At 43.0% G+C, this 18,043-nt stretch overlaps 1 protein-coding gene across 4 annotated transcripts in view; it reads right to left on the bottom strand.

The window, feature by feature from the left end:
* LOC137538047 (inositol-trisphosphate 3-kinase B-like) overlaps positions 1 to 18,043 on the bottom strand; it is a 426,334-nt gene that overhangs the window by 30,766 nt on the left and 377,525 nt on the right. For all 4 annotated transcript variants that reach the window (XM_068259990.1, XM_068259991.1, XM_068259992.1 and 1 more), the window contains 2 exons: positions 2,670 to 2,754; positions 1,177 to 1,390 (listed from right to left, as the gene is read on the bottom strand). In XM_068259990.1, coding sequence (XP_068116091.1) covers positions 1,177 to 1,390; positions 2,670 to 2,754 — 299 coding nt within the window. The remainder of the gene's footprint in view (positions 1 to 1,176; positions 1,391 to 2,669; positions 2,755 to 18,043) is intronic.

Raw genomic sequence — 18,043 nt, 5'->3', positions numbered from 1 at the left:
CCAGGCCCCGCATGTGACACTCGCCCCCCCCGCGTACTCTAAGGCCACCTCTGAGTACTTTATAATAGTTTTCAATAGTGTTGGTGTTCAAATTTGGGTTATTGAAACTTGGAAACCCGAATTTACCCATCACCAATCTTCAGCACCCAAAAATGTAGTCAAGGTCAGGAGCTGAAGTGTGGGAACTGGTGAATTTGGGTTTCCAAATTTCAATAACCCAAATTTGAACACGAACTTTTAACTGCTGGACACATCCTGAGCTTCCCAGGAGCCACTTCCACATGAATACTGGGTGAGCATCACCCAGTACCTCTTCTCAGCTAGTAATGATTGAGTTTGCCTCTCCTGATTCCCTGTGTGCACAGAGCCACGTTCATATATTAAGGAGATTTGTCTGGTTGACAATGGGCTGTCCTTGCGCTTCTGCTCAAAAGGAGTTAAGTCTGGTACACACATACAATTTTGACTGGCAGATGTTGCCACTTCCAGTATGAGAGCTTACCTACACAATATTTTCATAGTATTCAAAATCTGTAGGCCCTCATACTACCAGGAGGTGGTAAAATTGGATGTATGTATGCACACTTAGTAAGAGCAGGAATACGATCCATAAGGTCATCAGGGAATGGGTACCTTTATTTAGTCCTACGGGGAATGTGAACATAAAGACAATTTACTTAAGCTGATAAATTGCTTCCGGCTATAATGGTTAAAGGTAGTCCTCGGCAAACGAACAAGATAAGGACTTTAGGTTCGTTGTTAACCTGAATCCGATCTGGTCAAAAACACTGCCATCTCTGTCCCCTATACCTCCTCTATGCCCCTCGTGCCTCCAGTGCTTTCATTGTCCCCCCACTGTGTCACCCGTGTCCCCCTGTGCCCTCTGTGTACTGCAGCAAAATGTAATTTTACTGGTTTAAAAAACATTATTTTCTTTGAATTCTTTAAAATAGATTTTTTTTTCAAAAACTACAAGGTCTATTTGATTTTTTCCCCACTTTTCCACATTTCAGGACATTTGTATCAGCGGGTTGCTCGTAAGTTGTGTTTGTAAGTCAGGGACTACATGTAGATTCAGTGTACAGAGCCTAAATGAAAGTACTGAGTTTTTCAGACATTTCCTGTTAGGAGGTCCACACTGCAGGACCATCACAGTGAAACCCAAACAAAACCTACCGAAAACCCATCTTGCAATCCATAATGCTAGGGGCCTCCAAGCCCATAAGAAGGTCTTCCATTTTTATGTATGTATTGTCTTCCCTTTCCACCAGTCCATGGTAAGTGGGAACATACGGCCGAAGGACATCTTCCATTAGGGCCACCAGGCAGGCATTCTCTATAGGGCTGAATTTCTTCAGAATGTGGCCCCGCTCACTGGCTTTGAAGTTGCCTTAGGAAAGTTAAAAGTCAAACAATGAACACTGGATTGGCTGACTATAGTTACACGGTTTCATGGTTTCCTACCTCCCTAGTTTGTTAGTTTATGTAAGTTACTAGATCTTATGTTGTAGAAAGCATAACTTACACACAAGTTTTTATATGCAAGAACATATAGAAAAAAGGTAACATTTTCACCATACATCCACTGGATTACAAGTACAGACTATGAAAAGATATAAACTTATAACTGTAGAACAGTATTTACATTTTCCTTATACTACTACATACCAAGACAAGGATGGTATCCAGTAAATTCCTAAGATAAAATGAACACGTATACATTGGCAGAGTAAAATGTTAATCTAAAAGCACTCAGCTTGTGTGATTCTGTTCTGAACTCTATAGAGATGGTCAATAAGTTTCTAATAATTCTGGTGGCTCAAATTTAATGCAAACTGTAAGTAGCATGGAACTGGGCCAATCCAAACCGACAAAAAATGTATTTGATTGGCCCAACTTTAGGGATCCAAGCACCTTTAAAAAAATATACCAAACAAACCTCCCTCAAGGAGGTTCATAAATGGTTTGGGCTTTGTAGGGTTTGTGGCAAGCTTTTCATTACCTTCAGGGGACTTCTCCCTCCCCATGCTGGTAAATAGAGCTGGCAGAAAGAAAAGGTAGCCCTTGAGCTCAAACCACCAACCTCTTATACATCATGGAGTCAACCAGCAAACACCTGTATTATACCACAAGGGTGTAAAACAGAGCTGGGCCAAGGCAAAGGCTTGGGAAGCACCAGGGGAGTGGAGTGTGCTTGTAGCTACTACTCACCTGTCTGCAAGCTAGGGTTCCTACTCAGCCTGTGGCAGTGTCTCCTCTCTATGACTTCCTCTAGTAGTGTCTCTCATTATGTGATGCCACTAGAGGGCGTAATACACATGAGATGCTGTGACAGGCTAAAGAGGCATCCATGTGGCGCATCCTACTTTATTAGCAAAATTGATGAAATAGGAAATAGCTTCAAAATGGAACTCTTTTCCCCAGTCCAACCACCTACTCCATCTTTCTCCTGTCTGTTTGCTCATCCACTAGAAACTACCCCTCCCGCTCTTTACCTGGCCAGCCACTCACTCTGACCACCTCCTCTCTAACATCCTTCCTTGCCTACAGAAGTGGCTATTGCTATATAAATAACATAATAATAATAATAATCATAAAAAGTATGACGGCCTTCGAGACAAAGGCAACCCCTGAGCTTGTTACATACATTTGTCCTTCATCTTGCTTACCTTCATGTCCAGCTAGTTGCACCCAGGAATTCTGTCGTCTGAGAGACCAGTGCACCATCGTGAAGAAAGTCTTCCATGATTTAGTCTGTAAAATATTAATACCAAAGCAAGAAAAAGGCTATCGGTAAATAGCTTCACATATCATAAAATGAAACACAGATAAAAGCTACAAATAGACATTACATTATGGTACATTATTGAACACCATGTACTGGAATACAGACAAAGCTTTGTGATCTATGATTATTATAGAAATTATTTTTGTATTAGAAAAAAAAAGTACTTCTTCACCTGAACTGTGTAGAATTATGCTGTGTAATAAACATATACTGTATCTCTCTGCAGGAAGTCTCTCTGCAGAAGAGTCTTGTGATAAATATTGTGGTTTACTGGTCAACAGTACAATTAACAGCTGACACATGACTGCATTCCAGCGGATCTAGAGGTGTGGTTAGCTTTTAAGGGCGACAATGGTTAATTTGCATATTTCAGCAGTGATGCATTTGGGAGACATCTCAGAGCTAACTTTAACCTGAATTATTGCAAATACTTTCTGTTTTAAGAAAGCAAACTTTTGTTTTCTAAAGCCTAGTCCAGCCAGTTTGGTTATAAGAAACATTTATTATTGCAGGAGAAAGTGTGATGTCTCACCCGCTGCACCTGACCTTGTTTGTAGCAACAGCAAAAGGCCACGTTGGATTTTTCGTTTGGTTGTTGTTGTTTTTCCCTTATTCAAGAACGGGGAAAGAAAATCTAAACCAGGAAACCATAGACATGTAAGACATGTAAGATGTCAGTTGTGTGTAACCTGAAGGAATCCAAAGGGATGCAGTACAGTATTACATAGTGCACAATAATTTCATTTCAGTTGAACAACATGGGTTTACAAAAGACAAGCTGAGTTTTATGAAGTGGTAAATGCAAATTTACACCTTGGGCAAGCCAAACATGTAGTATACTTAGACTTTGCAAGGGCTATTCACAATGTTCCCTACAATAACCTGGTGCAAAAGCTGAGGATTTAAGAGCTAGGAGAAAATGTGTGTACGTGGATAGAGAACTGGTTAAGAGCCAGAAGACAAAAAGTGGTGGTAAACTAATCGTACTCAGAATGGGAAACTGTTAGCAGTGGTGTTCCACAAGGGTCAGTACTAGGTCCAGTCCTTTTCAATTTGTTCATTAATTATCTAGTAGATGGAATAAAAAGTAATGATGCCATTTTTGCAGATTATATAATATTATCTTTTCCATGCTCTGATCCACATGTGTCTCTATTTATGCACCACTATGATATTAACCAAGGCACCGGAGGCCACTACACTATCCCAGTATATATAGACATCAAACTTGGAGAGGAACTTAGGAGACTCGTTGACAACAAGTTAAATAATCATATTCAATTCCAAGCTGCTGCAGCTAAAGCAAATACAATTTTGGGATGCAAAGGAAATAAAAACTTGGGATGCTAGCATAATATTGCCCCTGTTTAACTCTCTAGTAAGGCTACAGGTGCAGAGACGAGCAACAAAACTGATTAGAGAAAGGTTACATAAATTGGGCTTATTTAGCTTATTTAGTAAAGACACCTTAGAGGAGATCTAATTAACATTATAAATATCACAGAGGGCAATATAAAAGCTTGGTAGATGAGCTTTTTTCGACAGGCTTGCACAAAGGCCTAGGAGACATGATCTGTGCATGTAGAAAAACAGTTTTAGCCACCTACTTAGGAAAAGGTTCTTTACAGTAAGAGTGATACAAATGTGGAATGTATTACCACAGGAAGTAGTAATGGCAAATTATATATCTGCATTTAGAGGGGCTTAGATGCTTTCCTTGGCTTGAAAGACATCCATGGTTATAATTACTAGGTAATTCCTGGGGTTGTTGATCCAGGGATTTAATCTGATTGCCATTTGTTATGGTTTTTTGCCTTCCTCTGGATCAGCAGGGATATGTGAGGGTGCAGTACAGTGTTGTACATTATTTTCAGGTTAACCTCGATGGATGTATGTCTTTTTTTAACCCAAATTTATATATAAAATGTTCATTTGTACTACTTGGTTGAAAACCCTTTGCTGGCAATGACAGCCTAAAGTCTGGACCTCATGGACATCACCAGATGCTGGGTTTCCTCCTTTTTAATGTTCTGCCAGGCCTTTACTGCAGTGGTTTTCAGTTGCTGTTTGTTTGTGGGCCTTTCTGTCCAAAGTCTAGTCTTCAATAAGTGAACTTCATGCTCAGTTGGGTTAAGATCAGGTGACTGACTTGGCCATTCAAGAATTTTCCACTCCTTTGGTTTAATACACTCCTGAGTTGCTTTGGCTGGGTCATTGTCCATCTGTATCATGAAATGCCGCCCAATCAATTTGACTGCATTTAGCTGGATTTGAGCAGACAGTATGTCTCTGAACACCTCAGAATTCATTTTGCTGCTTCTGGCCCGTGTCACGTCATCAATAAACCCTAGAGTCGCAGTGCCACTGGCAGCCATGCATGTGCAAGCCATCACACTGCCTTTCCTGTGTGTTACAGATGATGTATGATTTGGATAATGAGTTGATCCATGCCTTCTGCGTTGTCTACAGTATAACCGTTTCATAATAAAGACTCCTTATTTCCATCTGAGTGAGTCCTCACTGGAGGTAAGACACCTCTTTTTATATTACCATATAGCAACTAAGCTAGACCCACCATTATAGTGACATTGGGCTCCTCTCCAAATTTCCTAATTAGTTGTAATCCTACACCCCCAAAAGGGGTGCTAGCCTTTGCTACTCGTATATATCTTCACTAGTAGAAAGGTCCACAGAAGGAGAGCAACCACCCAGTTCCAGAAGGTTCCAGGACACCGAGCGGGAACGGTTATTTTCCGTATGCCTATACAGTGGTTGCAGGACTGCTTGTGAGTATATACGCCCCACAATCCCCCACCGATTTATCCACCTAACGATACTGCACTATTGGGCTCCCGGTCTCCCCCTCTCTACAGGCCAACGGATCTCCACTCCCCTTGTGAAGGGACTTCCAGAAACCTGGACCAAAACACACTAATTACAAGTTGGCCTTTTAAGGAAGTGGCTGGCAAGCCACGAAACATATGTTGACCAGCAATTATTTACTCCTTTTTTAATGGGCTATATCTCACTTTTACTATGGGCTGAAACTTTGTAATAAAAATTAAAAGTTTGTGATACATTTACTCTAAACTATTTTATTTTTTTGTCTACCAAGGCATGTGAGGCCCCTTATATAAGATTAGAAAAAGGAAGGGGACCCAATGCCGGATTTACCATAAGGCATTGTAGGCATGTGCCTACAGGCACATAATGATGGAAAGGCGGCTCACTCCCCTCCCCAAATGCCTTCCTTACCTATGTCCCGAGCGGAATGTAAATGAGAGGTTACTCATCTGGGTCTCGGCATTCCACTGACCAGATCTTCCTTCAGTCGGGGGGCACCTTTAGCTTGCCTAATTCTTGGGGGCACCTCTAGCTACCTAATACTGAAGATAGCTCTGGCTACATAATACTAAGGGGCACCTGTGGATACTTACAATAGGCAGGGGAAATAGGGGAACAACTGGGCCAGCCAGCACACTTGTGGTGTGGTTTGGTGGGGATTTGTAGGTACATGGAGGGTAAAGTCTAGGGTGCCAGGACATCTGTGCCTATAGGCTCCTGTAATATAAATCCGGGCCTGAGGGGACCAATAATTAGGGTTGTATGATAAAATCATCTACCGTATATTTTTGTAAGATGAAATTTGATATATAAAAGTGTAAAGCCATGCACTTAGATATGGCAATGGTATTATTATTATTAATTGTATTTAGAAAGCGCCAACATATTAAGCAGCGCTGGACAATAAATATATACAATGATACAAGGATGACAGACATAACAAGGTTATACAACATAGAACAAAGTTATACAAGGCAAATTGTACAAAATACATGATCATGCGATATGGGCTGGCTAGGTAGGCCCAGTAATACAAGTACAGGCTGCCATAGGACAGGAGCACACAATCCTGTAGATGACACTAGGGAATGGAGGACCCTGCCAGAGGCTTACAATTTAAAGGGGTGGGGTGGAAACACTAGGTGGGGCTGTGAAATAAATATTCAGTAGAGAGTTACTGTGTGGTAGGAGGTGGGTAGGCTATCTTAAAGAGGTGGGTTTCGAGGGCTTGCTTGAATGTGTTGAAGGAGGGAGCAAGTCTGATTGGTGGTGGAAGGACATTCCAGAGGGTGGGAGTGGCTCTTGAGATATCCAGCAGGTGGGCATGGGAGTGGGAAATGCGTGGGGCTATGAGGCGAAGGTCATTGAAGACCTGGTGTATACCTGTGAACAAGCTCCAAAACGTAGGTAGGGAAGGTTTTGTGCACAGATTTATACGCCAGGCATAGAATCTTGAAACTTATCCTCAAATGGATAGGGAGCCAGTGCAGGGATTTACAGAGGGGAGATGTGGATGCGGAGCGGTGTGAAGAATGGATGAGTCTGTCAGCCCCGTTCATAACTGATTGAAGGGAGGCAATGTATTTCAAGAGGCGGCCAGAAAGGAGGGTGTTACAGTAATCAAGGTGGGAGATGATGAGGGCATGGATGAGCAGTTTGGTCCTGTCCGTGGTTAAGAAGGGGCGAATCTTGGAGATATTATGGAGGTGGAAATTGCAGGCTCTGGTGATGTTTTGGATGTGGGGGATGAAGGAGAGGTCAGAGTCCAAGGTGACACCAAGACAGCGGGCCTGGGAGGTAGGGAGAATGATTGTGTTGTCGATTGTGAGGTGGAAATCTGGGATTGGTGCAGCAGCATGGGGTGAAAAGATCAGGAGCTCAGTTTTGTCTAGGTTAGGCTTCATAAACCTAGCTGACATCCAGGAGGAAATTGTTGAGAGACATGAGGAGACCTTGTTCATGGTGGTGGATGAGAGATCGGGGGTATGGAGGTAAATCTTAGTGTCATCAGCATAAAGGGGGTGTTTAAAGCCCAGGGAGGAAATACGTTTGCCAATTGAGGAAGTGTATATGGAGAACAGAAGGGGGCCCAGAACAGAGCCCTGGGGAACCCCGACTGAGAGGGGGGAAGGGGTTGAGGAGGAGTCATTGAAGGAAGTTGTGAAGGAGCAATTGGATAGATAGGAGGAGATCCAGGCCAAGGCAAGACCATGGATGCCCAAAGACTGTAGTGATTGGAGGAGGAGGGAGTGGTCTACCGTATCAAATGCTGCGGAAAGGTCAAGGAGTAGCAGGATGGAATAACTGCCTTTGGCCCTGGCAAGGGTAAGGTCGTTTACCACCTTGGCGAGGGCTGTTTCAGTTGAGTGTGCAGGTCAGAATCCAGACTGTAGGGGGTCAAGTAGGGTATTGGCGTTGATGTATTGGGTAATGTGTCGGTGGATCAGGCTTTCAAGGAGTTTAGAGGCATAGGAAAGGAGGGAGATTGGGTGGTAGTTTGAGGGTATGGATGGGTCGAGTGAGGGTTTTTTCAGCAGGGGAAGTACAGTGGCCTGTTTGAAGGCTGTGGGGGAGGTGCCTGTGGAAAGGGAGAAGTTGAACTAGGAGGTAGGTGAGGACTGGGGCCAGGGCAGGGAAGTGGGGTCGAAGGGTGTTTGCGTATACAGGATCACAGGGGGAGGAGGGAAGCCACTTGCAGCAGGCTGACTTCATCAATGGTAGCAAGAGCAAAAGAGGTGAGGGGTGGATGAGACAGGGAAGCAGCTGGGAGGGAAGGCAAGGGGACAACCTGAGAGGCGTTGGGAAGGGAGGGATGGAGGAGGGAAATTGCATTGCGTATTGTTGCAATTTTAGTGGTGAAGTGGTTGGCAAAGTCGTAGGCTGAGAGGGAGGAGCTGGGAGGGGGAGGAGTGGGGTTGAGAAGGGAATTAAAGCAAAAAGCTGTCGAGGGTTGGAAGCTTGGGTTCCAATCAGTGCTGCAAAGCTTCATCTAAAACAGATTAGAGGGCAAGGTTATATTGTGCAGCCGCTTCATTGGGGCATGTGAGGGTGGGTAGTTGGGAGGAGAGGGAGAGAAGGGAACTTTCTAGGACATTTGAGCTGAGATTACGTAGGTGTTTCTGCCATTGACCAGGCTGAGGGGTGGGGAGAAAGGTGGTTGATGGGGAAATGGAGAAAGTCAGGAGGTGATGGTCGGAGGTAGGGAAAGATGCGATGTCCAGGTTGCTGAGGGAGGTGGATTTTCAGAATATGAAGTCAAGAGTATGACCAGTGCGGTGGGTGGGGGAATTTGTGTGTTGAGAGAGGCCAAGGGAGTTGGTGAGGCAGAGTAGCTGTTTGGCAGCAGGGGAGTTAGGCTCATAAATAGGTACGTTGAAATCCCCGAGTATGATGGTGGGGAGGTCAGATTACAGGATGTAGGGGAGACAGGAGGCCAGGTTGTCAAGGAAGAGTAAATTTGGATTAGATGGAGGATGATATAGGACCGCAATGATGGCTGGGAGGGGTAGAGCACCATATACAATAAATGGCATATAGCTGGGAACATCACACTAGTATTAGTTCATACCAAGTTAAACAATCATGAACAATACCAAGCACCAGTAGCTAAAGCAAGAGCTATCACATCTATTGTCATCATGTTACACTAAGGAGAGCAGTCAGTTTGCAATTTCTCTGTCACAAGAGAGAAGGGAAAAGGAAGGAGCTGGATGGATTGACAGAGCCAGCAGGAAATTGCATTGGTGAGACCCAATTGCCAGAGGTGCCTACCCGTGCTATGCATTTGCAAAGAGGATGTGTGTCTAGCTAAAGATTTTAAAGGGACTCTGAGCACCTCTCATGGGCATGCCTTTAAGCCAGACGACTTCCAACAAAGTCGTGCTATGACCCCTCTGGAGGAGCCTCTTGCAATGGCCATGTGTGGCATTTCCTCTTCCTGCGTCATTCAGTGATGCACTTCTCTAACCGAGAAGACAGGGGTGACCCGGAAGTTATAACATAGCCAAGATGGCAGCTGCGATTTTTAAACTGAAATCGAACGAAAACTATTTGGTGTAGAATGGTGATTCTGGCATCAAATGAAAGAGGAGAGCACAAGCTACAGAAAGGTATCTTTAAGTACTTTGCAGTACTGGTCAGAGTCTTAAAGGCATGCCCATGAGAGGTGCTCAGAGTCTCTTTAAAGAAAGCAGCTTATAAGCAGTGGATTTGGAATAAATGGTGGATCTTATACTAGGGTGACATTTATGCATCTCTAGGGGACACTAGAAGAACCATTACCGTGGTTGCCGTATGAAACAGAAAAAAATGCTTATTTAACTGCTGCCTTAGGAATGGCACTGCATCCGGTAATAGATGTGAGAAGCTAATACACCCAGATATGGTGGAGAGCCACAGGGACCAGATATCCATGGTTCAAGTATACACATCTGAATTAAACTGTGGTGAATCAAGAAGTTAAACTTGTGCTCTGTCTTCCAACTTGGTATATTTTGGCAAAGTGTTTATTCATTCATAGCATGCAGCAGAGGTCTTAGAATCAAGATAATCACTTTTTGAAAACATTCCAAAAATCTTTTGTTTTGTTTTGTCTTTTTTTGTCCTGAATATGCGACCACACCAGTACTAAAAATATACTAAATGTTTGGCCAGTGAGAGCACAACAGCGAGAGGAAATAAGTGGGTGTACAGGAGACTGTTTAAGTTTGATGATTATACAATACTATTTAAATGATTTAGTAAAAGCAATTTAGGATTAAACTAAATTATCGCTAAACACTAACCAACCAATACAGGATGGATCTAGGCAGGATTGTCATAATGTGACAAGCGGATCCACAGGTTTAACTTGTCTTTACCTTAACCAAACAGCTTTACTGTGTTTGCTAAAGCTCACCAGTGTTTAGGGACTTCTCCAGTTTTGGACTTTTTGACCTTTTATAGTGAGGGTTCACTTACTGTAGGAACATTTACTTCTCCTGCTGTGTTCTTCTGGCGTGGATTTAGCAACGTGACATCTTAGTCCCCTGCAAGCCAGTGATGTTAGCAAGCCCTGGGCCTCAGGCACATGACCTAGGGTGTTTTGACAGGTTTCCCCAGAACCCAAGCTGCAGTTTACATAAAGCTTAAATCACATCCGAGGTGAAAATAAACTGAAGAGAAATACAGTTACATTCATCCTCCTCCTAAAAATGACTTTTCTAGATATCCCTCAGTTTTATTTTATATTTCAATCTAGTTTTTAAGTTTTCGTTGTTTCATTGTCTATACTCAATGACACCTTTACTGAAGTATGCTAGAGCTCAAATCTATGAATTAGTAACCCTTTTTACCTCTTTCCTGCTCTAAGAAGCCATTTACCATCAGGAAAGTACTTTATGGCTGTAATTACTAATCAGTGAGGGTTATGCTTTAGTCTGAGCCAGTCCAACCCGGTCCTGACCAGGACAGAAACTTGCATACCTGATGTTTAACTCTTTCAGGCAGAGAAAGAAAAAAAAGAACACAGCCTAGTTATTTGTGTGCTTGGCACTATACGTACACACGTCTATCTTATCATGTCACGTCACCTCCTTTAACTTCAATTAAATTCATAAACAGGGAATCATGCCACCCTCTATTTCTGCTAACTGTTCTCTACTACCCTGAAGACTAAGCTAGCTTCCTGTGCAGCCTAATCTCAGCCAGATAGAAAGGATAGCTACTGAGCAACAAAAGGTACTAAAAGAGTATAAAAACCGCTGGTAAACTGGACAGCTACTACTGGGACAATAAGTCTGAAATACATACACTGTAGATAACAACATACACTGTAGATAACAACAGTAGATTCCCTCCTACTGAAGATTCTCACTGGAGTTCAGTTAAAAAAAGAAGTGGGGAGTCCTGTTGGAAGATTCAAACATGCTTTTTCCTAGCCTCCCTTTTTAGTAAATCAGAAGGGCAGTTACCTACCCCATGTTTTCTGGATCACCAGTCAAGGAGGAGGGAGCATTTTCTGTTCCCCTCTCGCAAAGTACTTTCACTATTAAGAATCTTGTAAGCTGGTAATGTTCAGGTGGCAGAGCTCCATGCTCAAACAACCTGGGCATTACCAGCCTTCATGGGAGATAAGGAGTTAAAAAAAAAGGCTTAAGCATAATATTACCCCTTTATACCAAAAGAGCTCTGGGATCAAGCAAAGTCTTTTAAGGTAGGACAAAAACTTGGCACAGAAGTATGCAGTGCTTTCCACACATATTAAGGTTCTCCTGTTCCACTGACCACAGTGAGTATCACACTTGCCTCTCACAAAAATCTTATAATAGCGTGGGATCGTAAGACTAACCCAAAAAGAGATTTGGATACAGCTCACCCACAATAAATGTATTTTTGCAGACTGTGTTGATCTATGCCTGAACTGACCCAGGTATGAGGGTTTTGCAGAAATCTCTAATCTCTCTCTGAAAGAAGTAAGAACATTGAATAGGATTATAATTCCAGGGAAGTGATATATACATTGTTCTGAGTTGAGGCTTTACAGCACCTTTCTTCTTTATAAAAGTATAAAAGGATATTATATAATATAATAAATATATGAATATATTAATTAATTAATTGTATATTAATTAATGAATACTTGAATATTAACTGTATATTACTTATTGTATATATAAGGATATTGTAAGTATATAAGGATATTGAACATGTTCTAAACAATCAACAGGCATCGTCTAGACCAGTGCCGTCCAACCCGGAGGCACATGGGCCGCACCTGACCTGCCAGACCTCTTTCTGTGGCCCGCCACCTCTTTCCAATCTTGTGTCCCTGCTTCTTCTTTCTTTTATGTTCCCTTTCTCTTTGAATTCTCAGTTCGGAGGGCAGTAAAAGCCATGGAGGGGGGCAGAGCAATTAGTGCTGAAGCTCCGCCCCCTCCTTTCAGACAATGTATGCGCTAACTAGTGGGGGAGGGAAGGGGGGGGGGGTGAAAGTAACGGCACTTTGGAGCTCCAGACTGCATGTGTTGCAGCGTGCCATAGAGCCACAAGCTGTGATAGGTGAGACCAAACACTGCGCCAATTGGGAGTAGGGACAAAGGCCAGTGGCGTATGATGACAGGGGCCACCTAATACAGCAATCATAGGGGTAGGGAGTGAAGGGGGCCACCTGCTGTCAGATATGTGCAAAAGTGTACCTAATGCTGCTATCCGGGATGAGGGAATGACAAGAGGGCCACCTAATGGCGCTTTATGGGGAAATGCTGCCAGATGATATTATATTTAGGGGAAAATCTGTCAAGTGTGTATTTTAGGGGTTAATGCTGCCAAATGATGTGAGTTTTTGGGAGTTATTCTGCCAGATTTGTATTTGGGGGAAATATTGATACAGTTGCTATGAAATCATATGTATTTCTGTAGGAAAAACTGCTAATTGATATGTTTTTGGTATGCAAAATGCTTCCAAATTCTGTGTATTTTTTTTTGGGGGGGGGGGGGGAAGGAGAAAATGCTGCTAAAGTACTAGTATGTGGGGTTTTGTTTGTTTGTTTGTTTTTTGAGGAAACAATGCCAAATTATGTATATTTTGGGGGGAAATGCTGCTAGGTAATACATATTTCGGGTGGGGAAAACACTGCCAAATGTTGTGTCTTATTTGCTGGGCAAATAAGCAAAATCACTGTCATTTTAGCCCTTTTAATCAGCACATTTTATCCTACTATTATTACTGTGAGAAAAGTAACTGACCCTCCATCATGTAGTCTCAAAAAAAATTGTCCCTCCATGCTCATGAAGTTGGACAGCACTGATCTAGACTAACCAGCCACATCTTTCAGCTTTGATAACTGTGTAAGATTTGCATGACCGATAATGTGTATCTGAGACATCTGAGCAGGAACTTAAAGTAACACTAACAAGTATGAGGTATGGAAAATGACAGAAACATGTCTGCAGAAAAAGTTTTGTTAGTATAATTTCAATGAACCCTATGCACAATGTTGTTATTTTTTAAATTTATTTTCCATTTTCAACAAAGAAAAGAAAGACTTTTGTGCGGATCAGGATGGAGAAAATAGAAAAAACACATGTAAGACATGCCAAACTCCATGGGCAACAACACAGGATAACAGGCAATACATGATACAATGGCCTCAATTCACTAAGATCATGCTGGAGATAATAAGGCAAGCGAGTTCCTTAAATTACCTCCTCTGTAGTTAATTTACCTCCTCTGTAGTTAATTTACCTCCTCTGTAGTTAATTTACCTCCTCTGTAGTTATTTTCACATGCAGTTAATTAACAGCCTGTCTTTAACTCTGGAGTTATTTTAAGGATTGAAGAGTTAACTTAAAGACAGAAGAGTTAACTTTAGGTTTGCCTGAGGTAAAATGTTTCCTGAGTACTACATGCCTTATCACCATGGTAACAACTCTAGAAGAGTTACTAAAGACAGGAGATAATCTTAGTGAATTGAGGCCAATGTCTGAACAAAACAGCATGGTAAGCATACAGCGCATCAAGCTATCAAGAGATTAGGAACACATTTTCTAACGTCCTCTCTTGGGAAGGATAGTGCTTCAGACTAATCTCACCATGGCTTCAATATACATCCATACACACCCCACACACAACTGCGTGACCTATGTAAATACAGGACACTGATTACAGGATAGAGAAAGGTTTATAAAATAAAAAAAATAAAAAATACACAGAATCCAGGCTCATCCATGTTACCTTTCTTAAGTGTCCTCACCTGAGGAGATGAGCCTGAATTCTGTGTCTTTCCAAGAGGCTCTCTCCAATACTGTTTTGGCTTCACAAGCAGAATAAAGATTGTGGCTTATAATTAGATCCCAGATTTCCATGCAACGATAGCCACAAGTACAAACAGCTACTGGGAGTGGTGAAAAAATGCAACTTCCAAATCTTTCCTTTTATCTCTATATCATCCATGTAATGAACACAGAATACAACTGTAGGAAGGTATCAAAGCTGGATGGGATTTAGGATGTGACCTCACAAAGATATCCTGGTTGTAGCAGTACTAGTTATGGTGCATTCCTGAGCACAGGAGCCATGGGTACAGGCATGAGGGGAAGGGATGATTCCTATCTGACTGGACTTTGTGAAAGTCACACAGAACTGAGGAAATTAGCAGAAGGATCAGACTTATTAAATGTAACAAACAGCCGTACTGTACTGAATCATAAAAACAAAACTATACTTGAAAAAAGTACTACGTAGCAATTCACCCAGGGGTACATGGCCACAGAATGTCACTAAGCAACAGACAATCTTTGGCTCTTAGTTTCAGAAAAGTTGATTACATGAGCATATCCAAAGGAAAAAATGAGGTCATTTCAACAGGACATTTGTTTATGTATTAAAAGTTGTTGTACTGTCATTACAAGCAGCTTTTCCAGTTCAAAGAAATACTGAGACAATTACACGGATAGTCCACTTACTATACTCCAGTCATTTGACACATATTATCCAGATCTTAAGAGTTTCTCTACCAAAATCATTACAAAATGTCTAAAACGTTTTGGTAAATATGACAAAGTACCTTTGTATGTTGATAATGCATGGTGTGCTTTGCTTATAGAAGGTTGTTTCAATTTGACTTGTTTCATTCCTCTTTCATTCTTGTTTTTTTGCTGACCAAAATACCCAGTATACACCTCATTAAAATGCAGCCTTATGACTTCCGGTTCCGGCGCCCGCATGATCGGAGGCTAGGGGTGAGAGCTCCGTGCAGAAACCGGCTTCGCTAACGACCCGCAGCCAGATAAAAGATAGGAGTTGATCCTCCGAGTAACCTCAAGTCACCAGCACACAGACGCGGCAGATGGACAAATATCTCACCCGGTCCTCTCGGAAAAAAGCCGAGAAAAACGCCCGGCAGGAACCGCATGCAGGCAAGATGGCGGCGGGAAGATCCCACACCTCCCAGAGCCCTGAGCCTCACTCACCCGCGGGAACGTGGGACACTGAGAGCATAGAGGAGGATCACACCAGGGGGTCGCTCCACAGTGAAGACTACCGTGCAATCGCCCAGGAAGTGGCCAAGTTTATTACGCCTGACCTCCAATCCATAGTGGAGGGAGCTGTGAGGAAGTCCTTGGGACATGTAACGCGCCAACTGCAAGACCACGCGGGGAGGCTCGGAGAAGCGGAGAAACGCATAAGAGAATTGGAGAAAGATGTAGAGGAGGCAAGTAAACAGCTAGAGGACTCCCAGAGACACGAGCAAATGTTCTACGATCGTATTGAGGACATGGAGAACCGATCTAGACGGAACAACCTGCGAGTGGTAGGCCTCCCTGAACAGTATAAACTACAGGACATTGACGAGTTCTGTGAAAAGACCCTGCCGGAACTTTTAAATATGGATGGAACCTGTAGGGCAGAACGAGCCCACAGAGTGGGCCCCCAGAGAGCAGAAGGAGATAAGAGACCACCTAGGCTGGTAATGGTCCGCTATTTGGACTATAAAGATAAGGCAAAACTACTCTCAGCTTTTAAAGCACGCAGGGAACCACTTCTATTAGAGGGTAAGAAAATCATGATCTTTAATGATTACTCGGCAGATGTTACCAAGCGCCGTCAAGCCTTCAACGAAATATGCTCGGAATTGGTGAAGAGGAAGGTCCGATTTGCCCTGATGTACCCTGCAACTTTGAAAATAACGGCGAAAGATGGGGAAACCTACATCTTTAAAAAACCTTCTGAAGCCAAAAAATTCCTTTCACATCCTACGGCCTTTAACAGCCCGGCTAAAGAACGTGCTGACCATTCGACAGAAGGTCCGGACATGAGTACCTGAGAAGAAGTGTTCCAGGAGGTCGTAAGTTACTGTGTGATCCTGTGTTGGGGACTGTTTAATGTTATACGCTTTTGAGAAGTTATATGGCTGCTCATACACACGAAGCAATTGTCTATTGGAAACCCGCGAAGCCGGGGAAGCAGGAGAAAAGACACTCACTGAGGGAGAGAATGGCGGAAGCGACATGCGGGGAAGAAGTGAGGTCTGAAGAAAGAAAGGATGATAATGGGGAACTGAACTTACGGGGAAAATTATTCAGCTGCTCATTGAGCAAAGATACGGGGGGTAAGGGAAGGGGGGAGGGGTATATAACTGGTCACTCCATGCTTAAGGCTCTTACAGGGGGTTGTTGTCTAGTCTATAGTCGTTTAGTGGATAAGAGGAGCTCTGACTGGCAAATTGGTTGTCTTAGTACCAGGTGCTACACATTCTCTCAGATATATAGATGACGTTCAAAATTATATCATGGAATGTGAAGGGCCTGCGGTCTCCACATAAGAGATCGCAGGTTCTGCGCCACCTAAAGAAATTATGTGCGGACATAGCAATATTGCAGGAAACGCATCTAAAAGTAGGGGAAGCGAAACTCATGCGGAAAAGTTGGGTGGCGGAAGTATTCGAATCTCCAGCACAGAACCGCAAGGCGGGAGTCTTAACTCTAATCAGTAAAAAGATGCGGGCAAAGTCAGAGCTCCTCTGGTCGGATGGGGAGGGAAGATGCTTAGCGGTAAATCTCATACTACCAGGGGATAAACTCACAATTTTTAATATTTATGGACCAAATGCTGGTACGAGTCAGTTTCTACATAACTTACAATGGCAGGTAACAAAGGTGGTGGCTAATAACCTTGTAATAGGAGGGGACTGGAATACGGTAATGCACACAGATGAGGATAAAAAGGGAGGAAACTATACCAGGCCTCAATTAGGGGGCAAAGAAACAGTCCTGGCTAAATTCCAAGCAGCTATGCAGCTTACGGACTCATGGAGATATATGCACCCATATGACCGGGAGTACTCCTTTCACTCGGCAGCGCATGGAACCTTTTCCCGCCTAGATTATATCTTCATAAATGACCGTTTAACGAATAGAATCCATGCGGCGGAGATAGAAGATATAGTAATCTCTGATCACGCTCCGGTATCTCTGGAAATACAGGAAAAAATTCAGAAGGGTTCGGATATAGTCTGGAGATTCCCCTCCTTTCTGTATGGGGATGAGGGGTTCCATGCGCTGCTGAGGGGCTGGTGGTTCGAATATAGGGAGGACAATAGGGGACACGAGGCAACCCCCCTTCTCTTTTGGGACACGGCCAAAGCGGTCCTGAGAGGTCGCATCATGGCATATGTGAGCGCAAAAAAAAGAGAAACAGCAAAGCATTATATGGAGGCACTTCTAAAGGTTAGAGAGGCTTTCAGAAATTACAAGCTGTCCCCCACTGTACAGAAAAAATCTGATTGGCTTTCAGCTAAAGCCAATTCAGACAAGTGGTTTAGGGATAAAGAAACAATATCCAGATCATACACAGAGCTGAAATTTCATAAATATGGCAGCAAAGCGGGACGTATTCTAGCCTTTATGGCACGAGGCCACTATACACCTACA

This window comes from Hyperolius riggenbachi, chromosome 11, assembly GCF_040937935.1.
Source record: "Hyperolius riggenbachi isolate aHypRig1 chromosome 11, aHypRig1.pri, whole genome shotgun sequence".
In the NCBI taxonomy this organism is placed as follows: Eukaryota; Metazoa; Chordata; class Amphibia; order Anura; family Hyperoliidae; genus Hyperolius; species Hyperolius riggenbachi.
This window is presented reverse-complemented; position numbering and strand designations above follow the sequence as displayed.